We start from the raw sequence: 25,818 nt of genomic DNA on the forward strand, positions 1-25,818 counted from the left end.
ATACCAGTTAGGACGGAAGACACAATCAGTTTAGCTAATATCAAGAGAGTAAATGGAGGTTAATCCACTGTTCTTAGAGGAAGACCCTTCTTGTTCAGCGTGTGGGGAAGTGTTCAGCGTTCCAGTGGTCCTCTCCTGTATTTCATGCGGGTGCTGCTTCTGTGAAATTTGCTGTCAGCAGTTTTGGGAGACGCAATGTCCCTTCTGCAGACAAGAGGCCTCTGGATCCCAACTCAGAAAGTGCAGGGAGCAAAGAATAAAGGTATTAAATAGAGATATAACAAAAACTGCATTAGAGTATTCAAGCTTACCCTGAAGAGCAATGCATGAAAATAATCAGTAATCAAAATGAATTATCTTGTGTAACCCGATCTTTTAATCAGCAAAATCCTCTCAATCCTCCCAGCAACCGTATTCAATTGTCTAAAGGGATTGTCTTTATACATATTTACTGGTAATTACTGTTCTGGGAAAAAGTATTTGCCCCTTGTTTGAATTTCTGAGTTTGTGCACATTAACATTGTACATGGTCAGATTTCATTATGGATTGTAGGCGTATATAGATGGAGTCTGATGGTGAAAACGTTATAAATACATTTTTTAGGGGCACAATTTACACTACACTGTTCTCAACTAAAAACATGCATGCTACGTTTTCAGTCTAAAGGCACGTAGTGTTTCTTTACAAATTGACATTGCCAACTACAGGCCTGGCATGAATAATACAATTTTTAGTCATTTTCGCAGATCTGTGTGAACGGAGATCATTTTAACAATGTTGATGTCTGTACGCGAAAAAAGGAAAGGGAAAAACGTTTCCTTTTTTTGTACATCGTTGTCACGTTAATGTACCATAATGCTTTAAAGGCTCCACTAAAGCACAATCAGAGACATATTATCCAAATGTATATGGCTTGGAATAGTTAAGCTGTTAGTTTATAGCTCATCTTCCAAGGAACAGTTGTCCTGCCAAAATCTTTAGCAAAATTATCCAGGAGTAACCAAGAACCCCAGAGCACCATCTTAAGATCTACAAGCCTCTCTGGCCTAAAAATAGCCAGTCAAAAACGGTGGTACTTGTGTGATAGTTTGGCAAGATTTTGCTGCATCAGGAACTGGACATCTTGGCATTAGCGAAAGAACTATGAATTCTGAGAATTTTCTGGATCGTGCTCCAAAACAGTGATTCCTAAAGAAAACAAAACTTTTGAGAAGGTCTAGTCACAGTCCAGACTTAAGCCCCAATGAAATGCTGTGGCAGGATCTGAAATACACAGTTTACGTTTGAACACTGAGCTGAAGCAATTCTGGAAGGAGGGGTGGGACAAAATTCCTCCATATAAATAACTACAGGAAACATTTGGTTGCATTTATTGCTGCTAATGGGGGTGCAACCAGATACTGGTTACCTCCATTAGCAGCATTGACTTTAAATAGTGCTGAATTTATAATGCTTTCTTTAATGAATGCATGAAATATTGATCTTATTGCATGGTTGTTCATGAAGGTTCATGGAAGGGTTTTGGTTAAAGATCGGAAGACATTCAATGTAAAATATGGAAAAATCAGACGGGGGCAGAAACTTTTTCACAGCACTGAATTTCATTTTTTTTTCTAAGCCTACTTCCATAGTCCAAGCTTCTGGACAGTATTTTTTTCTCCTGTGTTTAAATTTTTCTTGAATGGCGGCACATATTATCTTCTCCAATGGAATGAGAAAGTCTTAACATATTGCCTCTTGCGTCAGTGCCAGGATCAAATCGCTCTCCAGAGCTTGATGTTACATAATGTTTGTTGTTTAGGCATTCGTCAGAAGATATCATGTGTCAGCCTAGATCTAACCCTGTGATGTATACTCTGAGTGAATACCGGAGCCAATCAAAAGGCCGATCCCCAAAGGGTAATCTTTAAATGGGAGGGGAGGTATAGTATCCCCTTGTGATCTCCATCTGGGCAATGAAGGGCTCAAATGAGCAATGGCCACCAGGCAATCACATCTTGCAGACGACCTGTCATGCCCCATCTGTGGAAGTATCCTGCAAAAGCCTGTGGTGCTGCTTTGCAGACATCGCTTTTGTAAACTTTGCCTGGAGAACCTGTGGAATGGTGGAGGATCTTGCGAATGCCCTCTTTGCTGTCAGCCATCATCTATGGGGGAGCTCATGGTCAACACCATGCTTGAGAAAACCTGCGAGGGCTTTCTGGAGCGCTGCAAAAATGACCCTCTTTCATGCAAGGAGCATGGTGAGACCTTGATGCTGTTTTGTTTGGAGGACCTGGAACCCACTTGCAGCAAATGCAAGTCGTCAGCCAACCACCAGGGCCACAGGTTATATCCCTTAAATGAAGCTTCACACGACTGTAAGGTATGTCTGCATACAGAATCATGGTTGTCTGCATCTATGTTTGACATTTGTTTACAGGCAGTGTCGATTCCAATGTATATCTTCAACAATTGCACCGTCAATTCAAGGACAAGACGGAAACATTTTATGAGAATAACCATTCGGACAACCATCTTTTCTCTTTGGGACCTCAGAAATAGTTATTTATGGATTCTTGGCTAGGGTTTATTATCAGACTATTAATAGTGGTAAGTTCATGCTAGGGATGAGGCCTCCTGGTATGGCTGAAACCAGATGCCCATGTGCTCAGTTTAGAGTTGATGAAAGTATAGTATCTCCTCAAAAGAATCTAAAAATCTATTAAGGTCTAGACCAGGGATGTATTAGGACCTCTTTTATCACCCCACACTTAAAAAAAGGAAAGCAAGATATTATGGTATCTTGTTTCACTTATGGTACTGCAACTTCACATTCTTCAGAATTTTAATTTGATTTCTTATCATTTCAACTTGGCCATACAACCCGGATGCTTGCACAGTGGCCTTAAGGGGGTCAGAGGGATGTGCACATTATAGTAGTCAACACAACTTTCCTATTCCAGTGTTAATTTGTGGATATTTTCAGCAAAGTACTTTGTAGTTTGTATATTCAGTTTAACCGAATTAAAGAGGGCAAATGTTATAATTTAACTGATCTGTGTATAATGCATCATGTAATAAACGCACACCCCTGAATGAGTGTGGTTTTATAGTATCTCTAATTCAGCTACCCAGCGCACAGGTAAAGTTAATGGTTACGCTTATGATTTTAAATCAGTCAGAGCTTCATTTTTACAGTTAAAGCTTCATATGTAGACTGCTTTCCTTGAGCCCCCAACATCTTGTTGTGATGTCAAAAGCCCATTTTACCCCTATAGCAGGGTAAACTTCTTTAGACAGGGTAAATTTCTCCACTATTGCATTTCCATATGTTAAAGTAACAGTATAATGTTACACTCTAAAGAAAAATGGTGCTATATGGCACTAAAAGTGGTTCTTGGTCGTAATCACAGGGGACCACTTTTGGTGCTATATAGCACCATATCTTAACATGTTCTGTATACGGTAGCGGTGCTATATAGCAGGGGTTTTCAAACTTTATGATGCCAAGGACCCCCAAATATGATGAACCTTTTATGAGGGACCCAATTTCTAAAATCCATCTATATATTTTATGTAGCCTATGAAAAAACAGTTAGACTGTTAGATAAGTAGTAAGAATGACATTATAAATACAACATATTGTTTCCAAACTTAAATTAGCTTATTATACTTAATGTTGGATGTATAAACCTGAAGAACATTTTCAATTAAAAATGATTTGTGTAAGCAACTTTAAAAATAAATGTATGTAAGCAGCTTACGTACTGCGTTAAGTGAGACCCCAGTGAGTGAGATAAAGAGGACTATAGTGAGAAAAACTTTCTAAAGATACAAAGCAAATATATACAATTATGGAAAATATGTATACGGCAAGAAAAGAGAGAAACATTTAGAAATGAAACAGTTTGAATTTTCGTTAGACTTTATCCATTTTTGCTTTGTCTTTTTATTCTCTGAAATTTTCTGGGGACCCCTTAGAACCTTAGAACCCCAGTTTGAAAAACCCTGTTATATAGCACCTTAGCCAAAGATCCGGTGAAGAACTGGCGAAGAACCGCTGAAGCACCAAGATTGGAGCTAAACAGCACTTAAAGAAGTTCCCCTATGATTATGAGCCAAGAACCACTTTTTAGTGCCATATAGCCCAATTTTTTTAGAGTGTATAAATGTACATTACATCATTAAAAAACATGTTGTACAACAAAAGTTGTATAGATTAGAAGTTAACCCTTAAACACATACCTCGGGTCTTTAGTGACCCATGCAGGACGTCATTCACTACCCTCCTCCTCATATATTTTTTAAAGTTAGACATCAACGTTCTTAGCATTCCCCAATTCATTATAAATAATATAAAAAGAAAAAAAAAATATTGTAAAAGAATGCCCATTTTCCCAAATTTTTTTTTTTTTTTTCTAAAAAAATTGTATAGGGTCGCTCATGTGTCTGTTTTGGTCTTTCTGTTGTGTTTTGATTCTGTCACATGTTCCTTTGTCTATAGCCCAATTCGGACAGTAATTATTTCTCAAGTGGACGTCCGTAAAAATAAATTTGCATGCCACCTAAGTGCTAAAACTCGTGCCTTCGGATGGGGATTTATTTACGGTGGCGCGTTTTGTGATCCTGCGCACCTGGGAACGCGCTGCTCCAACGCTATCTCACGACCAATTCGTACATATTTTACGAGGTGGTTAATTCGTACGAATTTGTACGACCTCACTCGTACGAATTTGTACGTTTTGTCTAAACCCCAGTGACGGGTAGGTTTAGGGGCGGGGTTTGAGGTAGGTAATTCGTAAGAATTCATATTTGTCAACTCGTCAAATACGTACCAATTAGCAAAAATCGTACACATTCGTACGAGTGAGGTCGTACAAATTCGTACGAATTAGCCACCTCGTAAAATATGTACGAATTGCCGTGAGATCGGGTTGGCTGCTCACGTGGTCAATAACATGATTGTATGCTGTAAATAAAATGTCATAAGCTTGGTATAATAGGAAAATAATATCCTAATTATCATTTAATAAGTCTGTTTAAAAATAGGAAGATATACAGACGCACATTATAGTTAAAATGGTTTTCTGTTTTGTATTTTATCTCAAAATAAAGGATGTCATTTTATTCCACATGGAAATGAGCGGAAATTAGTTAATACAGCCTCTTATTTACATGAGGTAAACATAATGCTGCTTGGTGATTTTAACATATAGGCTATAATTGCTATTGCTCTTGTAAATTCAATTTACTCTTGGCAATTAAATTACCACACGACCTTGGTGTTTGTCAAAAAACAGTAGGTAATTCGGCCTGGGATTTTTACACGGGTGGTTGGAGAAAAACACTGACATTCTGGATTCGGACGCAATAAAATCACTGACTAGCCCCTGTAAATGATGAAAATACCTTATGACCCCACCAGAAACAATTACCGTCCGAATAGGTCTTTAGTGTCCCGCCCTACCTTTGGTTACCTAGTTCTGTTCTATTCAGCTGTTCTGTTCAGCTGTTTAGTTAATTATCTTGTTTCTGTCTGCTATTTAAGTTCCTCTTGTTCACTCAGTCTTGGCCCGATCACCGTCATGCTATGTGTGTGTTTCTGTTGACTATCTGCATATTCCAGTGAACTGAAGTGAAAAGTTTGTTTGATTTTGGATCTTCCGATTCCTCTATTTGTTCCTGTCTGCATACATCCGTGAGACCTGATATGTGTAAGAGTGTACGTATATATTTTTTTCTGCACAACATTGAATCTTTGATGACTGAATAAGTGCAATTCATCTTTATTCCACAATGTCTGACACACAATGATGAAGTGATGTTTCACTCATAGTTACCGCAGGCAGAAAACAAAAGAATAGGAAGAATCATCAGCAAAACTTGAAATGGCTCAGTGGTTTACTGCAGAGCATGAACTGAACGCAATCAAATATTAGTGTCACTGTCACTTGAAGGTGGATCTGGAGAAGATGTCAGCAATCAAAATATTGATTTCGAAGATGTTCAAAAGGATAGTTTTGAGATCCCAAATATGAGCCAGATGCTGAATGTACTGGGAAATGAGCTCTGAGGAGGACAGTGATGATGGTATAAAACATCTGCTCAAACTGAACCTTTCCAAGCTCCAAGAGGTAACAAAATATGCTTTACTTTATTATTCTTGTCATTACTCTAATATCAAGAGAGTTATCATGACAGGTAAAGATCAATCCGTATAGATCCGGGTCGCTAAAGACCTGAATATGTAATAATGATTGGCGAAACAATCATGCATTTAAGGGTTAAGGCAACAATGTGGTTATGGTCCATTCTTCTTGTGGATGAAAAGTCTGGGCCTCTAAGTAAATGGGTATGTTTCAGAGTATGGGCACATCTTGTAATTACTCATTCTTTCTGTGTTATCGTTTTATTCACTCTAGGAAGAACTCAAAAATGCTTTGAAACCACTTCAGGAAAAGCTGAAGCTCTTCCGAAAAGCAGAACTCACTTGTGAGCAAACAATAGAGCATATTAAGGTATTTTAATTTTGAAACAATTATAGGAGTCAATGAATTCTCCCCTTCAGAAAAAGTAAACGATAACATTCTCATTACAGAGTCAGGCCGAGAACACCGAGAGGCGGATACGAGAGGAGTTTGAGGCGCTGCACCAGTTTCTGCGAGATGAGGAAGCATCCAGGCTTTCCATGCTAAAGCAAGAGAAGGATCAGAAGAGGCAGATGATGAACGATAAGATTGAAGATTTGAAGAATGACATCACTTCACTTAGCAACACTATAAGATGTGTTGAAGAGGAGATGAGATCTCAGGATATACCGTTCCTCAAGGTGAACATCCGTAAAGGAATGATAGAAACACAACACATATACAATTCACTTTTTGTCATCTGCTTTTCTTTTTGTTTCGTCTAGAATTATAAGGACACCATGAAGAGGTACAAATCCTTTCGCAGTTATCAATTTCATTTCAACTTTTCCATCTAAGCAAGTATAATTTGCTCTGTGAGCTAGACCCAGGATAACGCTGTATTCTTTGCTGTATTGACAGAACCTGGCGGGTTCCCCAGGGTCCAGAGATGATAACAGGCTCACTGCTTGACATTGCCAAACACCTGGGCTCATTAAAGTTTAAAGTCTGGGAGAGAATGAAGGAAATCATTCAATATAGTGAGTAAATTATGTAAATTATGTCCCCCCTAAAGGGACATGGTGATGGGGGGAAAAAAGAGATTGGAAGAAAATTAGAAGTCAATGCTTTTGGGTTCGCTTGCCAAATGTTTGCGTTCCCCGAGAAACTTTGTGTTCCCTAGCAAAGAAAGTTGTGGGCGAAGTTGGCGAACACAAAGTTTCTCAGGGGAACGCAAACATTTCAAAACTTTTGCAAGAGAATGCTAAAGCATTGTAATATTCTCATATTTTTTCCATCACCATGTCCCTTTGGAGTCTCCGCATGTATCAAAATACCAAATTTGTTCTCTTTCACTTTGTATATCTTTGCTTATTTACACAGTCAAACCAAAATCTATTCAGACACCTTCAACATGTTCTCACATTATCACAGTTTATTCGCTATAATTTAGAAAATGCTAATAAAATCTGACAAGAACTCAGAGTTAATATGTGTCAGAACAAATTCATCTTGATAATGTAAGATAACTTTGATAGAAAGGTATGTAATGTAACCAATCCGCTGTTAAATTTAAGTACACAATTAGATAATACCAATTTATTGTAGGTCAACCAATGACCAAGCAATGTTTAATTTTGTTCAGTCTGTGGTGTAAAAGGTCACATTCGCAATTAAAGAAAAAACACTCAAGCAAAACATGGTCAGGTCAATGTGTCTGAAGAATTTTGGTCTAATATAACATGAATTTTGTGTAACATAGTTTTATTCCTATCTATATTCTAAATGTTTTTTTTTACAAATCATTTGCATGGTTTAACCTTTTATTCCTAAAAACAAGGTGAGAAACTTTACCCTTAAACTTACCCATACCACCACACCTGTCCCTAACTTTACCCTTAAACTTACCCATACCACCACACCTGTCCCTAACTTTACCCTTAAACCTACCCACACCACCACACCTGTCCCTAACTTTACCCTTAAACTTACCCACACCACCACACCTGTCCCTAACTTTACCCTTAAACTTACCCATACCACCTCACCTGTCCCTAACTTTACCCTTAAACTTACCCACACCACCACACCTGTCCCTAACTTTACCCTTAAACTTACCCACACCACCACACCTGTCCTTAACTTTACCCTTAAACTTACCCACACCACCACACCTGTCCTTAACTTTACCCTTAAACTTACCCATACCACCACACCTGTCCCTAACTTTACCCTTAAACTTACCCACACCACCACACCTGTCCCTAACCCTACCCTTAAACTTACCCACACCACCACACCTGTCCTTAACTTTACCCTTAAACTTACCCATACCACCACACCTGTCCTTAACTTTACCCTTAAACTTACCCATACCACCACTCCTGTCCCTAACTCTACCCTTAAACTTACCCATACCACCACACCTGTCCCTAACTACCCTTAAACTGACCCATACCACCACACCTGTCCCTAACTTTACCCTTAAACTTACCCACACCACCACACCTGTCCCTAACTTTACCCTTAAACTTACCCATACCACCACACCTGTCCCTAACTTTACCCTTAAACTTACCCACACCACCACACCTGTCCCTAACTTTACCCTTAAACTTACCCACACCACCACACCTGTCCCTAACTTTACCCTTAAACTTACCCATACCACCACACCTGTCCCTAACTTTACCCTTAAACTTACCCATACCACCACACCTGTCCCTAACTTTACCCTTAAACTTACCCACACCACCACACCTGTCCCTAACTTTACCCTTAAACTTACCCACACCACCACACCTGTCCCTAACTTTACCCTTAAACTTACCCACACCACCACACCTGTCCCTAACTTTACCCTTAAACTTACCCATACCACCACACCTGTCCCTAACTTTACCCTTAAACTTACCCATCCCACCACACCTGTCCCTAACTTTACCCTTAAACTTACCCATACCACCACCACACCTGTCCCTAACTTTACCCTTAATCTTACCCACACCACCACACCTGTCCCTAACTTTACCCTTAAACTTACCCATACCACCACACCTGTCCCTAACTTTACCATTAAACTTACCCACACCACCACACCTGTCCCTAACTTTACCCTTAAACTTACCCACACCACCACACCTGTCCATAACTTTACCCTTAAACTTACCCATACCACCACACCTGTCCCTAACTTTACCCTTAAACTTACCCACACCACCACACCTGTCCCTAACTTTACCCTTAAACTTACCCATACCACCACACCTGTCCCTAACTTTACCCTTAAACTTACCCACACCACCACACCTGTCCCTAACTTTACCCTTAAACTTAAGGCCACCTAATATAAAGTGGGACCATTAATTCTTTTCCACCTAGTGTGAGTGGGACTAGAGATTTGGTTTCCCAGTAACATTCACCTTTCAAACAATTGCTTTGCTGCAGCTCCAGTGACCCTCGATCCAAACACCGCGGCCAGCTGCTTCGTCCTGTCAGAGGATCTGACTACATTGCAGTGCTGCTCGCAGACGTTTAAACTCCCAGAAAACCCTGAGCGTTTCAATGTAGGCGCCGAGGTGCTGGCCTACGAGGTCTTCAGCTCCGGGCGACACAGCTGGGACGTGGAGGTCAAAAACAACACCTACTGGGTCATCGGAGTTGCAAGCGGATCCATCGACCGGAAGGGAAAGCACGTGCTGACCCCCGCAGAGGGATTCTGGACCATTAGGCTACGAAACGGAGAGTATAAAGCCTGTACTGCCCCATGGTCCCCAATCACTATGATTAAGGAGCCGCAGGTGGTGAGAGTCGTTCTGGACATGAACAGGTCCAGGGTGACTTTCTACGACCCACGAGAGAGGACGCCCTTATTCACCTACACGGATATCATCACTCCGAGAGCATTCCCATACTTCTGCAGTGCCTGTAAGGAACACCCACTGAAAGTGTTGCCAGCGTGCATCTCCATTACGACAGACTGACGTGAAGAAGGTCCCTCGCAGCATTTCTCTCCTCACATCTCAACTCTTATGTTACATGTGTTGAGAAACTATGGAAATAACCTTCAGTTCAACTTGGATTTTTAAAATCTGATAGATGATCTGAACAAGAAGGTGAATCTCACCAAAACACTTTCCTGAAATCAAAAGAAAATATGATAATATTGTAAATAATCCAACACCAGCGGTTGACTCTTCAACATAGTGTGTGCGGTATTGCACCTGCATCACTGGTGTCCACCCATCATAAAATGGAAAAAAGACGATGACAATATCGATGTAGTGTTGCTGCTAGGGGTGTAACGGTTCTCAGTAAAAAAAACGAATCGTACCGTTCTCCATCTATAGTTCGTCGCGCACTTGCACTTCAAATCTTGCAATGCATATATAATATGGTTTGTTGAAAATAATGCATAAAACAGAGTTAGGCTAATGTTGGTTTCTGTCAATGGATACGCATTCTGGCTTGCCAATATGCAGCGATGATAAAAAATTAATTTAAAAAAAGTGGACAAAACTGTCACTCTTTGTAAACTTTGTTCAATTTGAGTGTTGTATGCTCTACACTGTAAAAAGAAAATCAGGTCTCCAATTGAAAATGTTCTAGTGAGCGATCACATCTAAAATTTTCAGTTGGCCAAATTGAATTTCTTGAATTTTAATTAAAATTGCATCAATTCAGAGAAATTAAATTTGGCCAACTGAAAAATTTAGATGTGATCGCTCACTAGAACATTTTCAATTGGAGACCTGAATTTTTTTTACAGTGTAATATGACCTGTCATTAAAGGGTAACTTCAGTGATTTAGCATTAGGCTTTGTATCAGTAGAAACCCGGTAGTATATTCAAATTATGGTACTTTCCCCTCTCATATCTCCCTGAGAGAGAATTATGCATTTTATTTCTGGAAAAAATCCTCCGATGATGCAAATATCGTCATTTTGCGTCATCAGAGGATTTTTTGGCCAGAGGCAAAGACTACAGCCAAAACGACGGTGTACGGAGTGGCCTCGTAGGGCAGTGAAGCAAGTGCATTCTGGGAGTTGTTGTCTTTCATCCACATGAGACAAAAATACACTTTGTCTTTTCTCAGTCTAGAAGGCACCAAATTCAAAAATAATTCCACATTTCTACTACATAAATGACCCAGTTTAAATACAAAGCTTAATGCTAAATCACTGAAGTAACCCTTTAACGCCGTCATCACCCGGGTGTTGATATCGCACGAGTGCAGGTGAGACTTGAACAACACACAGTGCTATCTGTGTTTAACTAAACTCATTTAAGACTTGCCAATGTAAACATTCAAGCACAAGAAGACACGAATGAGAACTCGCACGCGCTGTGAGAAGATGCATCTGAAGAGCGCACACGTCTCATTTTACGCAGCGCCTGAAAATAGTCCCCAGCACGCTCTCTGTGCAAGCAGGTTGTCACGTTGGTTATGTTGACGGAAGTTAGCCTATTTTCAGGCGCTGTGTAATATCATTGCGCCGCTGCCCTCATGGTACGGCAGAAAAGTTTCATGATTATTACGAAGGAATGAGAGTATAGTTCCTAGCCATATCGGTCAAGAAACTTTTCAACTTTTCATTTTCCGTTGGTCTTAGTACACGATGTAACTATACACATCACAACATGTAAATAGGAAAATGTTGGCGTTATTTAGTCACTTATTGAGCAGTAGTCTAGCTGGAGCCATTTACCTCCAGTCTTTGTGCTAAGCTAGGCTAGCGTGGGTGCGTCAGACTGAGTTATGGCACGCACCGAGATGAGAATGGTATGTATAGACTTATCTAACTCTGGGGGATATGGTGAATAAGCTAAAGTCCCAAAAAGTCTGCGTGTTCCTTTAAGTGAATGTAAACAATCGGGAGAGCAAGTGTATCAGTAGATCAGTTCAGTTCAATGTCTTAAAGTGACAGCAGCCTAATATTCCTCTCTGCACTTGACTGAATAGCTTTTGTAACTTTCATAATGATTCATCTTTATTTAAGTTATACAGTGAGGATTATATGCAAATTTACATTCGATTATTCAATTTCTGTGCCTGAAAACTACTGTTAGATACCTGAAAATCAGTTTATTTAATTGGTAACACTTTACAATAAAGTTGTATTAGTTAACGCTAGTTAATGCATTAGTTAACATGAACTAACCGTGAACAACACCTCTGTTCAGCATTAGTTAATCTGTGTTAATGTTAGTTAATACAAATCCAGCTGTTCATGGTTTGTTCATGTTAGTTCACAGTGCATTAACTAATGTTAACAAGATTTTGATAATGTATTAGTTGAAATTAACATTAACAAAGATAAATAAATGCTCTATAAGTGCAGTTCATTATTAGTTCATGTTAAATAATGAACCTTATTGTAAAGTGTTACCATTTTATTTGTATATTTGCTCTTTTGTATTGTATTCATTTGTGCTGCTGCTTGTAGTTAGATTGTTTGTTCTTATTTTCTTTATTTTTTATTTGACAGTAGTCCTTTTTTCCCTGAACACAGCACATACCAGCTGTACCGAAACTGTGACCCTAAAACTCTGATAAAAACCGAACCACGAGTAATTTGAACCGTTACTCACCTAGTAGCTACGTACTACTGCCACACAAAATCCCGTTGGAGGAGTTGATAGATATAGAAGAGAGAGAGTCTATCTTCACTCGCCACTGTGGGAGTTTTTTTGAATTTGGTAAAAAGAGGTGTTGCGAGAAACCCCAGCATGCAGGAAATGCTAGTAAATTTGTTTTGTGTGCTTTATTTGGACAGTTATGGCTACAAACTCTGTCTCCGCAGAGAATCTGATATTGTGACAGGCCTAATAATATTTGAATATTTTATTTAAATAGAACCCATACAACAAAAATGAAACATTGATGTCAGGACATTAAAGTCAGAAATTAGGAATGTAGTGAAAATCTGATATTGTGACAGCCCAATAGAATTATATTACTTAAATATTTTTGTATTGATTTGTTGTTGTTTCTTTTTATAAAAAAGGAGCAATTATATACTTTATTTAAATAAGACCCATGCATTTCTTTGTGAGATACAAAATAAATGTGACTGCCAGGACATAAGAATCAGAAAAGAGGGGTAAAATGCAGTAAAAATGTTTATTTATTCATGTGATTACACTGTTTTAGTTTTCCAAACGTCTTTGTTCATGTATCAGTGTCAGGCCATTCACTTTGTCACATCACACATGAGTAAAGCTTGAAGAGATAAAATCTAAGGCACTTTATTGTGGCTGTTTACACAGACACGGTCTCTTTCAGCACTCTAAAAGTCACTTTGGAGTTAGGCAATTTTAACAATGTTTAAGTAGTAAAAATCTAAATTCCGTTAATGTACACTAATCATCATCATTCAGGCTCAAAATGTATTTAACTTGCTGGTTTGTAATGGTATAAGTCAAGTGTCAAAGCCAGATATGCTAGTGGAGTTTCACCTTTCATCCTGTTGGCTTTAGAGGTTGTGTTTTTGTTGTTGTGGTTGTTAAATCGGGAGTGCACATGTGTTTCATCACCTGTGCACTACCATCAATTAAGAATAACACATTAAAATAATAATTCCCTCTTACGGTCTCATCTATTGCATATCAGTTTGTCATTTTCAAAATACAGCTTGTGCTTTCTAGTAGGCTACCAAATCGAAGAAACCTCTTCAGATGTAATACTATAAATTTGAAGAATGTAAATGCAAAAAAAAAAAAAAAAAAAGTGTCTACATACTAGCAGAACTAATCGGAGTGGTTTCTGTTGCAGTATTGCGGTCACGGGTTACTTGGTAGATTCAGACTGCCTTCTCTTATTTATCTTAAAGGGATATCCTGCCTTCTTCCAAAGCACTGTACAGCTCCTCGTTCACAAGCTCATAACGGCCTGCTCTGGAGTTCAGAAAGTAGATCTGGTCAGTTGTGAGCCGTGGATCGTATCCTTCCCTCTGCAATCTGGTCTTCTGAATTTTAAATGTTCCTGTGAAAGGGTAAGAGTAGGAAATCAGTTCACAACATACACACAAATTTTTTCAGTCAGATTAACCATCATTTTAATCAAACAGCCATTGTGGCCAATTCAAAATGTAAAAAAAAAATCTGTAGAAATCCAGTTTAAATAAATCAACACAACGCACAATGATATTTAATCATTTCTTTCATGCTCACCAATGGCAATACATGGTTATTAACAGAAATACATTTTTAAAATATGAACATTGATGCTGCAAACAATTTGCTAATCCAGTTCTTCAAATTCTTTGAAACGCACAGTTTAAACTGATTCATGCAAGTGAATTAACTAATCATCAAACTATTTTTGCAAGTGAAGTTCTCATTCGTATTTTTCTTCTGCAATATGTAATAGGTCAGTAAATAGCAGATAAATATGGAAGATTGTTCCATATCTGGAGTTAAATATGGAACACCAGAATAAAAAAAATAAAAAAGGTAATTACAACTTTTTACCTAGCAATTCTGACTTTTTTCTCAGAAGCACACGTTTATTTCTCACAATTGCTAGAACAGAAAAAGAGTCTAGAATTATGAAATAGTGACTCCCAAATGTGAGAAAAAGAGTCCCAAATTATGAGATAACGCACAAATGTGAGAAAAAGAGTCCCAAATTATAAGATAACGCACAAATGTGAGAGAGTATGGAATTATGAGATAACTCTCAAATGTGAGAAAAAGAGACAGAATTTTGGGATAACTCACAAATATGAGAGTCAAAATTATGAGAATGCACAAATGTGAGAAAAAGAGTTCCCAATTATGAGTTAAACACAAATGTGAGAGGACAGAATTATGAGAAAACTCTCAAATGTGAGAAAGAGACAGATTTTTTTAAATAACTCACAAATGTGAGAGTCACAATTATGAGATAAAACACAAATGTGAGAAAAAGAGTCAGAATTGAGATCAAACAAATGTGTAAAAAAGAGGTTGAATTATGAGATAAAACACAAATGTGAGAGTTATTCTCAAATTATGAGAATTATAAAGATAAAACGTAACTAGGGCTGGGCGATATGATGAAATATATCGTCTGGACGATAGAAAATGTCTATCGTTTTATACAAGGCTCTATCGTTTACGCCACGATAAGGCGTTTACGGCGGAATTTTACGTCAAGATGCACCTCACGCCACGGCATGCCCATGCACGCTGCAATACATAATCAAACATGGAGGAAGACCGTAGTAGACGCGGTTCAGAACAGGGTAATTCTCAACAAGATGACCAGCCAACCCAAACTGAGGAGCTTGTACCTAAAAGAGGGGCGACTTCTGTTGCATGGACGTGGTTTGGATATAAGAAGACCGACTTACACCAGACAACAGTTGTTTGTAAAGTTTGCCGGCTCCCAGAGCCAACAACGGATTCCATCACTCAGTGTTTCCCACACATAGACTAATCCGTCGCGGTGCGCCACATATTGCGCGTCGTTATTCTTTTTTTCTTTTCTTTTTTACCCTGTTTAAAACACGCAGCGCATTCAGCTGCACTTTATTTCCCTGCTCTCCCTCCACGCGTCTCTCTGTCACTCACGCGCGTCTCTCGCTCTCAAACGCCAAACCTGCTTAGTGCGTTATAAAGCAAAGTCTAAGCTTTTACATTTTTAAAAGTTTTAATACGGAATTCAAACAATAAATAGCGTTTTGGCGCTAATGTGGCATAACAGTTAAAGCCAGAGGCGACGTGCTCTCTGATCTCGCGGAGGCGCGCACGGTCACGTGGTTCTCTATACTTATAGCGCTGGGTCAATACATTTGAATGGATAGACGACAGTTTCACTATTCAGGTATTTGCAGCAGGTTTTGGTAAACAGTACAGCATAGTGTGCATTGCTTATTACGTCAACCACATTTACAGTATCATTTTATTATGGAGAGTGAAGGATATCATCTTGACATTAATGTTAATGTTTTTCTTGTATTTAGCCCTCAGGTATTCTTCACTTATTGGTTACACTTGTACTCATTGGTGGTCAAATGTGACTATACACCTTAACTATTTTTCAATTAAATAAATGTTCTATATTTTAGTTTAATTATATTTATTAAATATTTTGAGGAGATCTTTTGGTACTAAATAGGCCTATTATTTGTGCAATAATTATGTCCCATTAATGACCATTTAATTAATTAAATAAAAATAAATACTTCTAATATATTTTTTCTTATTTATATTACAATTAGTGTAGTAATTAATGCTAACATGGAGAAATCCAAAGCAAATTAGAGTCATTATGTGTCTGGAAAAATAATTAATTTCATTTGTAATGCCATGGTTTACCCACTATAGGTGTCTGTGTGGCTCTTTAATCAATATACATGTGTCTAGTCTAGTTGCTCAAAAAAAGTATTGCAGATCATAACTGCTTACTTATTTTTAGGTTTTGCATTTGAATACATTTAGACATGATCAAACACTACATTTCTTTAAATGTGACATTTTAAAACATTAATAACTTGCATCCTAATATTTTTAATGATACTTATACAAGCACACACAAGTGAATATTAATGAATGTGAGTAAATATCATTTAAAATAGTTTGAAATAGTGCTAAAAAGGCAAACTTATTTTTCCTTATATGTACAGTAGGCTATATACATATGAATTGATACTGAATCAAGATCGAAATAAATCGATATTTGTGCCAATCACCAACCCCAAATTCCCCGCCCACCACCACAAATTGGTTTCTAATCTGTGGGAAACACTGAACACTACTAATTTATTTTATCACCTGCGCAAGAACCACGAAAAAGAATACAGAGAGAGTCAACGAGCAAAAACTGCAAAAGCAGCGTCGAGTGGTGGCATAAGCGCTCAAAACAAACTCCAGACACAAACGCTGCAACAGGCTTTTATGCTCTATAAGAATACTACTTGGAAACATCTTTACACCTACATGATGCTGCAAGAGAAGTCTGGGCGGTGTTACTGTTAAAAGTTGGCTGCTGCTATATGTTGAATTATTTTAGTGGCAGGTGTTAACTTTACCAACAGTCTTGCTTGAAAAAAAGGTTCTAAATAAAATAAAAATTTAGTCCATACTACCTTTATTTGTTTTGTATATCATTTCAAACTGCATTTCCACATTGCAATTTTGTATAGACTATTCATAAACTGAATTAACAGAAAAATTGCTATATCGTTATGTATATCGTTATCGGGATATCAAATGAGCTATATCGGGATATGAAATTTTGGCCATATCGCCCAGCCCTAAACGTAACATATTTATTTATTCATTTTTTATTCCGTGGCAAAAACAAGCTACTGCCTCACTTTATTTTAGTGTCCTTGCTATATATAAATATATGTTACATGTACTTACTATAGTAATAAAAGTAAATTGCGTAATTACAAGCAAATAACCCTAAACCAAACCCTAATTATGAAGTAAATACATGTAGTTAATTAATATCAGTGTAATTAATTGTATAATTACACTGTAAAAATGACAAGCGATCAAACAATAAAATAAGGTGCAACTCAAGCATCTATACATTCAAAATGTTGCTTATTTTTATATCTCTAGCAAAACTACAGTTCATATATGGCAAAATACTCAACACATCGCCCAATTCAGGAAGTATGATATTTGGGGATCTCTCCTCACCTGTGGTATCTACACATGGGGAGATGCGTAGAAATATTGGCCGTGCATATGGAGGAAGAGCTTGCTGAACCTCTCTCAGGAAAGAATTACAGTTAAAGCTTCCTGTTGAGTCAGCGATGGCAGCCATTCCAGCTTTTCCCTCCACACCTATACAAACACACACAGTGTACAAGGACACCGGAGGATTAATTTGGAATTATGGGTCCTTGGAACTTTAGGACAAAAACGGCTTTGTCTGTCTCACCTGGTACGTTTACTCCAAACACGGCTACATCAGTCTGTTCCAACAGGCTGCTCAGTGTTCCCTCCACTTCAGTAGTGGAGACGTTCTCACCTTTCCAACGAAATGTATCACCACTCCGGTCCCGGAAGTACATGTATCCAAGCTCATCCATAACCAAAACATCACCTGAGAGACACCACAGCAACAAAATGAGTTTACTGGGTAGTGCAAGTTATATTTTGGTTGCATTTGTGAGTTAATAAGAATGTAAATGCTTGAGTGTTTTGAGGTATCAGCAAATATTGTATCTCATATATAATCTTTTAGTTTGAAAGCGTTAGAAACTTTTAGACACTGCCACTTCTTTGCAGTGTGTTAAAGGTGCACCTGACAGATACGCAGAGTCATTTTTCCTGAATACATTGTAGGCGATCTTCTTCCTGGTGGCATCCTGACTAGCGTACCCATCAAACCGACGCAGAGGATCCTGCTGATTAATTCTCCCCACCAACAGCCCAGGCTCTCCTGTGAGTGGAAGACAATACAAATGACGATACGGGCACAAAAGTCATCTGTGAGAGGACTATTGATTTATTGTGTACATTGTTACAGTTTACTGCAGTAAAATGCCAACACCTTTTTACTTGGTAAGTGTAGATGCCATTTGCTTTGATATGTTATGTAATACAATGATAGTCATACATTTTCAAGTGTCCAAATACATTTTGAGGCCACCATGTATCAAACTTAGACCAGATCTAAAAATGATGTAAAACCCACTGCATGAACACATGTTTAGCAAACATACAAATCAAACAGAAAAGATTTATTGGCTGTAAACGCACCGGGTCGGCAAGTCACACACAGTCCATGCTTGTCTCGAACCAGTTCCATGGTTTCCTCGTTCACTTTCACCAGTCGGATGGGGTACACATTAGGCAGAATGCGACTGTTAAACCCACAAGCTCCCACCTGCCGTGTTGAGAGTGAGATTTTCCCATTCGGTTAACTGACAAAATTCATCAATCATTTAGATATTTAACATTCTCAGAATTTCTGACCTTGCCATCCATATTGGCAATGCTGCAGTTGCACTCGGTGGCTCCATAGAACTCGCCAATCTGTTTTACTCCAAAGCGCTCCATGAAAGCCTCCCATACGCTTGGCCGCAGCCCGTTCCCCACGGCTAAACGCACCTTGTGCTGTCGCTCCGAGGGCCGCACAGGCTGGGACAGCAAGTAACGACAAATCTCGCCTATGTACTGCACAACCTGGAAGAAAGGGGAAAAACAGACTGTTGTAAGAATGAGAACTATTCACTCTTGTGTTTATTCACTTATTAACAACGAATCATTAAGATGCTTGTAAGTGACATCATATATTCATTTATTTTAAAGTGCATTAACTCTTTCCCACCATTGACATAATTTTCCTGTCATTTATGACACAACGCTTCCCCAGCATTGGCAGAATTAGGGGGCACTATTACGAATTATGAATTTCAAAAACAAGCGAAGAAGAAGCAGAAGCGAGTGATAGAAGCATTGCTTACACTCATGTAAGCTAACACGATCAAACGTTAAACAGCATATGAATCAAAGCCAAATTAAAAGTTGACATAGGATGAGGAGGTATAGGATGACTTTGGGTGTGTTGATGGACTCCATCTATGTTTTGACCATCGTTCTGAATCTGTGTTTGACAAAAATGCAATTTTCCCAGCTTTTTGTTCAAATGTAGCTTTTTTTTGGTGAAACTTACCCACATTCAAGTGTTGACAAAAAAAAGAATGCATGAACTAGAGTCAAATGTTTTTGTTGTTTAAAAGCAGAGGCTGTTCTTTCTTTTGACATATTGTATGTTCAGATATTCATTCAACAAAATATTCTTATATATTCTTTGTGAAAGAGTTAAAAATACAATTCATATTAACAATAAAAACCTTAAAAAACTCTTATAGTTTCAAATTCTATATTAAAATACATTTAGGTATTTAATGTCAGGTTTGCGTATCCAAAGTAAGCATGTAAGCATTTATTTCAGGTTAATTCAGAGTTGGCCAAGAAAGAAAAAACATTGATTTTCGCGATTCAAGGCAACTTTTCACCTTAAAAACATACAACTGAATACTTGTTTCGAAAAAATTGTGTACACTCCACTCTGAGCCTCAAACATCACGCCCACAGACCGTTGGCTGAACGTCTGATGCATATGGCACACGAAATGGGAAACACTTCAGGAGTTTCAAAGTCATCATATAATTAGTTTATATTATTCAAATCAGTTAAATGATTGTTAGTCTGCATTAACTAGGTCAGCCGGAACCGGGAACACTTCACATAACACCTGATGTACTCGTTACATCATAAAAAGAATGGCATCTACGGTAATGATAGTCTCTCTGTTTATCCCGAGGTTTACTGTAGTCAGCCGCATCCGGGCCGTATCCAGATCAGATGTTGGACCAGCGCCCAGACATGACCAACGCATCCCTGAAGTGTCAGCAGAGACCGTGTAAATTAGACTCCCCTCTGAAATTGCCTCATCAACTCGGCATCCTCAATAAACCCGTCCCCAGCGTGATGACTGCGATCTTTTCGAATATTCCTATCTAATAATTGCCTCATCAACACAGCATCCTCAATAAACCGTCTCCGGTGTGATGACTCCGATCTTTCGAATATCCCTATTTAATAATTGCCTCACAGACATGGCATGATGGCCACAGGAGAACTGGCACCACGACTGAGCCTGGTTTCTCCCAAGGTTTTTTTTTCTCCATTATGCCACCTGATGGAGTTTTGGTTCCTTGCCACTGTCACCTTTGGCTTGGCTAGCTCAGTTGGGGATACTACATTTTCAACTAAATTACTGATCTGCCCGCATTGTCACTATATGATAATTGAAATGAGCTGGATAACATCACCGTTTTCTCCATAGCGGCTGTACAGCTGAATCAAATTTTGTTGCATGATTTTCCTGTTTAACACCGTGAAGCTGCTTTGAAACAATCGGCATTGTAAAAAACGCTATATAAATGACTTGACTCGACTCAAGGGAGACGTTCATCTAGAACTAAAGCCGTCATGACCCTCATTGAAGAAGAAAGCTGTCGTGTTTTTCAAAAATGATGGATTTTCAAAAGTATGTGTATCCAAAAGTATTCAGTTTGGATAGGCGGTATGGTTCTGTTCTGGGTAAGAACAGAGCAGCAATAACCCCCCCTAGGGTAAATAGAACAGAACCAACATAATGTATTGCAGATATTATTAATGTCGATATTAAATGTTCAGGAATTTAGGCTGATTCAAGGGGAATCAGAATACCAAATCTTGACTGGATGAGAGGAGGAGCTGGGGATGAAGGAGGGTAAATGAGCTCTAGAAAATGCGATAGCTGCTGATAGTACTGAAGGAGCTTATATGTATGCTGTGATAGACGTCGTATTCCTATAGGTAGACGTGATCAGCTGACAGTCAGCTGATGCGAGCTTGACTAACATGACCTGCCAGAACGGACACTACGCTTTATTGATTGGGTTGATGTGCGCATTTATAGGTCACAAGCTTCTGATCTGATTTAATCTTTTGACATGCACACACTGTACAAATATACAGAGTTTCCCGCTGTTGTTGCATACTAATCATCCTCCTTTCTTTATTTTAAAAAGCAGACTTAATATTTTTCTATTTTCAGGTCCTCATTAGGCGACGACGAGCATATGAAGTGTTGAGCCGTGCTAATTATATATTTCTCAAACAGTAAAACTGCCCATTCCCGAGCCCAAAACAAGCCGTCTATGGATAAGAGTCCAAAACAAGGACTGGTGGGATGTTGTCCTGCTCCACTTCACAAATGATTGTCCTGTCATTCTAAAATTCTGTTTCCACTCATCATCTATGAAACTTTATTCAACAGGAAGAACAGCTTATTTAGCTTGTCTATTTCTACATCATTGCACATGCGCAGTACTTTCCAGTTTTGGTTTTCAATCCAATTAAGTGTTTACAAGCTTACAATCCGAAATCTGAAATTTTAATCAGATCTGGCCAATTAACTTCCGACTGACGTGGTTACATGTGACTTTTTTGTTCAGATTGTGCTACTAGTCCGGTTACGATCTGATTATTAGGGTCCATGTAAGTGCAATTAGTGTCATCTGTACGTAAAATAAGCAAAGGAAAAGCTTTTCCATTTTTAGTACATTGTTATTGTGTAAATGTACCCTTATTTGCCATTAATGACCCAAATATAAGTGACTTACAGTGCAGTTATGTTTGATACAGTCTTCCCAGAAGCGACTTGCTGAGAACTTCTTCTTGACCACCACAGTTATACCGTGAATCAGACACTGGCCCACACCCATAATATTACCTGTTAATGAGTAAATCCAACAGACGTTGATCTATTTGTAAAATCAGTCATTTGAAACCAACAATTTCTAACAGCTTACAACTTATTTATAGAAAAACAGAGCCCATAAGGTCAGGAGCAACATGTCTGTGATATGCACAACACACCTGCTGAGTGGTAGAGGGGTAAACAGTCATAGATGATGTCGTCTGGCCGCATACGAAAAGAATGGTACCCGAAAGCAGCAATCCTGTAATATCTAGGAAATAAAAGTAGTTTAATTGAAGCTTGTTTCTTTACTAAGGAAATTTGTAAGATTGTGAAGTGTCTGCGAGCAGGTTACCGGCTGTGCACCACTATAGCAGCTTTAGGGAGTCCTGTGGTGCCAGAAGTGTAGATATAGAACAAATGATCTGTATGAGAAAGGGAAAACATGATGAGACATGGGTGATGCTTGGACTAGTAGTTTAATGGTAACGGTCTAGTGTGCAGTGCAGCCTACTTAAAAAAGTTATGCAGCATAATACACAATATGAAATGATAAAGATGTCATACGCTTTCTTTGTGTGATTCAGTGAGTGCCATCCTTTTATCATCACAGAATTAAATGTTCGACATGTCTTAACTATCAGCAGTCTGATCGCTGATAAAATAATGAGTTGAAAAATTCCAATTGATATGACCTAAAGTCCACACTGGAAATGGAAGGCATGTTTGATAAAGTTGTTTGCAGCAAGGACGCGTTAAATTGATCTAAAGTGATAGTGAAGACATTTATAAATGTTACAAATAACTATATATATATATAAAAAAAAAAAACACTAAATATTAAACAGCAAAATCTAGTGTAACCCCTCCTGTTCGAACCGCCCGCTCCAAGCAGGACTCGAACCCGGGTCCGCCTGCATGAGAGTTGGACGCTCTAACAAAGAGGCTAAAGGCTGCAACCTCTAGCATCAGTCGCTAGAGCGTCTCTTGAGATCAGAGGACTGAGGTTTACTCGCATAGCACCTACTAGCTGGCCTATGTTACACTCACCCCCCTAAACCTCACTCCCATCCGGGTCACGGCACCAATGTAACCCCTCCTGTTCGAACCACCCGCTCCAAGCGGGGCTCAAACCCAGGTCTGCTGGCATGAGAGTCGAACGCTCTAACAAGGAGGCTAAAGGCTGCAACCTCTAGTGTAAGTCGCAGAGGAGTGAGGTTTACTCGCATAGCACCTACTAGCTGGCCTCTGTTACACTAGCATACCCATCATTTCTAAATTTTAATAATATTTCACTGTTTTTACTGTATATTTGATCAAATAAATGCAGCCTTAGAAAGCATAAGAGATTTAAAAAAAATACAAAATTGTACAGATGCAAAACATTTAAAAATGGTAGTTTATGTTTAGAAACACTTTTTTAAACAGAATTCCACAATAAAATAATTATATTATTTAATCATTTATTTTCCTTTTGATTATTATGCATTTCAATTTCTTAATGTTTATTATTTGGTTAATTATTAATAATTCTTTATAATGCAATTAGATATCTGATAAAGTAACCTTAAATAAAACATAGCAGCAGAAAAAAAGATTATCGTCTCATCATCAAAAGAGCTTTTAAACAGAACTGAAGACCACTTGATAAATCACCATCACTTCACCAGAGTGGAAACCATTTATTTGAGCTAATACATCTCTGTGACTTGCAAATTAAAAATCTCATTAATATGCTACTCAAAGTTGTGACTGATTCAGGGCTATTACACAATGAATCCAAATCCACTGCCAGCAGCATATTCTTCTGAATTGTTCTTATAAAAACTTGTGTAATAGGCAATCCACTATATTTGTAAATTAATAGTCTGAGGATGAATACAATTAAGGAGAAGTGGAATACACTCTTATTGGTAGGGAGGACATCAAGAATATACGTTACATACTAATAACTGACATTAAACACAACTAGCCATCAGGATAAACAGATAGACAAGGTTTACACATCATTCTTCTAATATATATCCTAAAGCCTGTCCTCCATACGGACTCAAACAATTGTCTAGAGGTTTTTTTAACTCACCTCCATAAATACTTCCATAATGGCCCACAACACAAAATTTTGCTACAAAACTGCTGCAGCAGAGATCATAAAAGCACAAGATGTGAAATAAATGTAACACTCCAGTGCATTGATAGTCAAAGTAATGTGCACATAAAGACACTAATAGCACTTGAGCCATCCATCAGAGACCTCTCGAAATGAGCCTCTACAGCAGAGGTGTCAAACTCATTTTAATTTTGGAGGGGTGGACAACAATTAAAAAACTTCAGCTTATGAAGGACATGTTTTAATTGGTTACACTTTATGAATGGGTCATTGAATAATTCACTCAACCAATTTGTTAAAAAAAAATGCAGAGTCATTCATTAACTAAACACTACTGTGTGTTGCTTGGAGACGTGCAATGGGCCAACATCACGAATTGAATGCATGGACTCTCGAGGCATGTTCGATTTGATTTTTGCAACGTGAGTGATATACTAGATGTCAGCGCTCATATAACAGCCCAAACCCATATAATAAATAAAAAAGAAATGTGTTATACTTTATTTTAAGGTGACGTAGTTACATCGTACTTACGCAAATAAGTACTGAGTAACATTAATTAACTACATGTACTTACTATAGAGTACATGTAGGAACATGTAAGTAGTCAAGTCAAGTCAAGTCAACCTTACTTATATAGCTCTTTTAACCATGCAGATCGTTTCAAAGCAGCTTTACAGTGTTAAACAGGAAAATAATGTAACAATTTTATTCAGCCGTATAGTCATTCTGGAGAAAACGGTGATGTCATCAGTTCATTTCAATTATCATACAGGGACAGTGTGGGCTTTAGATCAGTAATTTAGTTTATATGGTTAATTTAGTTTAATAATTAGATTTATTTGGATATTTAGTTGAAAAATTTAGAATAATTTAGTGTCCCCAACTGAGCACGCCAAGCCAGAGGCAACAGTGGCAAGGAAACCAAAACCCCATCAGGTGACCTAATGGAGAAAAATAAGCCGCGTTTCCACAGTGGGAACTTTCCCCAGGAACTAGGGACTTTGGGGTGGTACTCGGTGTGTTTCGACTGCAGGGTCCGGGGTCTAAATAAAGTTTCGGGTAAAAATTTCCCCCTCAAAACGGCCCTGCTTGCGAGGTGGGACTTTCGGGGGTGGGACTTGGGCGCTGAAAATGATTGGTTGAGCTCACGCAGCATTTTATTTCAACCTAAAAGTCTGTTGAGTTGCGTACAGTAAGAGCCGTTTGCTATTCAAATCAAAATTGGAGTTTAAAAAAATACGACGATGGACCGACGATGAGGTTCAGGCTTTATTTGCGGAGGACGGAATCCAGTGGGCTCTGGAAAGTCGCACGCAGTCCTACGTCACCGGACTGATCTTCACGGTACTTTAGACCACTATGGAAACGCAGACAGCAGCAGGTCTGAGGGAAA

At 38.4% G+C, this 25,818-nt stretch overlaps 2 protein-coding genes across 3 annotated transcripts in view; one reads left to right on the forward strand and one right to left on the reverse strand.

Moving 5' to 3' along the window:
* Positions 1 to 13,697, forward strand: trim35-13 (tripartite motif containing 35-13). 2 transcript variants are annotated; one of them, XM_079835131.1, is made up of 6 exons: positions 1 to 262; positions 6,406 to 6,501; positions 6,582 to 6,812; positions 6,897 to 6,919; positions 7,033 to 7,151; positions 9,559 to 13,693. In XM_079835131.1, the coding sequence occupies exons 1-6, from the start codon at positions 53 to 55 to the stop codon at positions 10,092 to 10,094; spliced, it is 1,215 nt and encodes a 404-aa protein (XP_079691257.1). In that variant the 5' UTR covers positions 1 to 52; the 3' UTR covers positions 10,095 to 13,693. The 2 variants fall into 2 exon arrangements, with proteins under 2 accessions (XP_079691257.1, XP_079691256.1); XM_079835130.1 differs by lacking the exon at positions 1 to 262 and adding an exon at positions 1,941 to 2,366 and having other exon boundaries at positions 9,559 to 13,697.
* The window catches only part of slc27a1a (solute carrier family 27 member 1a), a 15,869-nt gene continuing 3,267 nt past the window's right edge, over positions 13,217 to 25,818 (reverse strand). The window contains exons 5-13 of the mRNA XM_079835053.1: positions 22,668 to 22,737; positions 22,492 to 22,583; positions 22,236 to 22,345; positions 19,033 to 19,242; positions 18,817 to 18,943; positions 18,359 to 18,496; positions 17,993 to 18,157; positions 17,749 to 17,895; positions 13,217 to 14,095 (exon numbers count right to left, since the gene is read on the reverse strand). Of these exons, the coding sequence (XP_079691179.1) occupies positions 13,938 to 14,095; positions 17,749 to 17,895; positions 17,993 to 18,157; positions 18,359 to 18,496; positions 18,817 to 18,943; positions 19,033 to 19,242; positions 22,236 to 22,345; positions 22,492 to 22,583; positions 22,668 to 22,737 (1,217 nt within the window). The 3' untranslated portion in view covers positions 13,217 to 13,937. The remainder of the gene's footprint in view (positions 14,096 to 17,748; positions 17,896 to 17,992; positions 18,158 to 18,358; positions 18,497 to 18,816; positions 18,944 to 19,032; positions 19,243 to 22,235; positions 22,346 to 22,491; positions 22,584 to 22,667; positions 22,738 to 25,818) is intronic.

Source organism: Gobio gobio (assembly GCF_949357685.1).
Source record: "Gobio gobio genome assembly, chromosome: 1".
NCBI classification, from domain to species: domain Eukaryota; kingdom Metazoa; phylum Chordata; class Actinopteri; order Cypriniformes; family Gobionidae; genus Gobio; species Gobio gobio.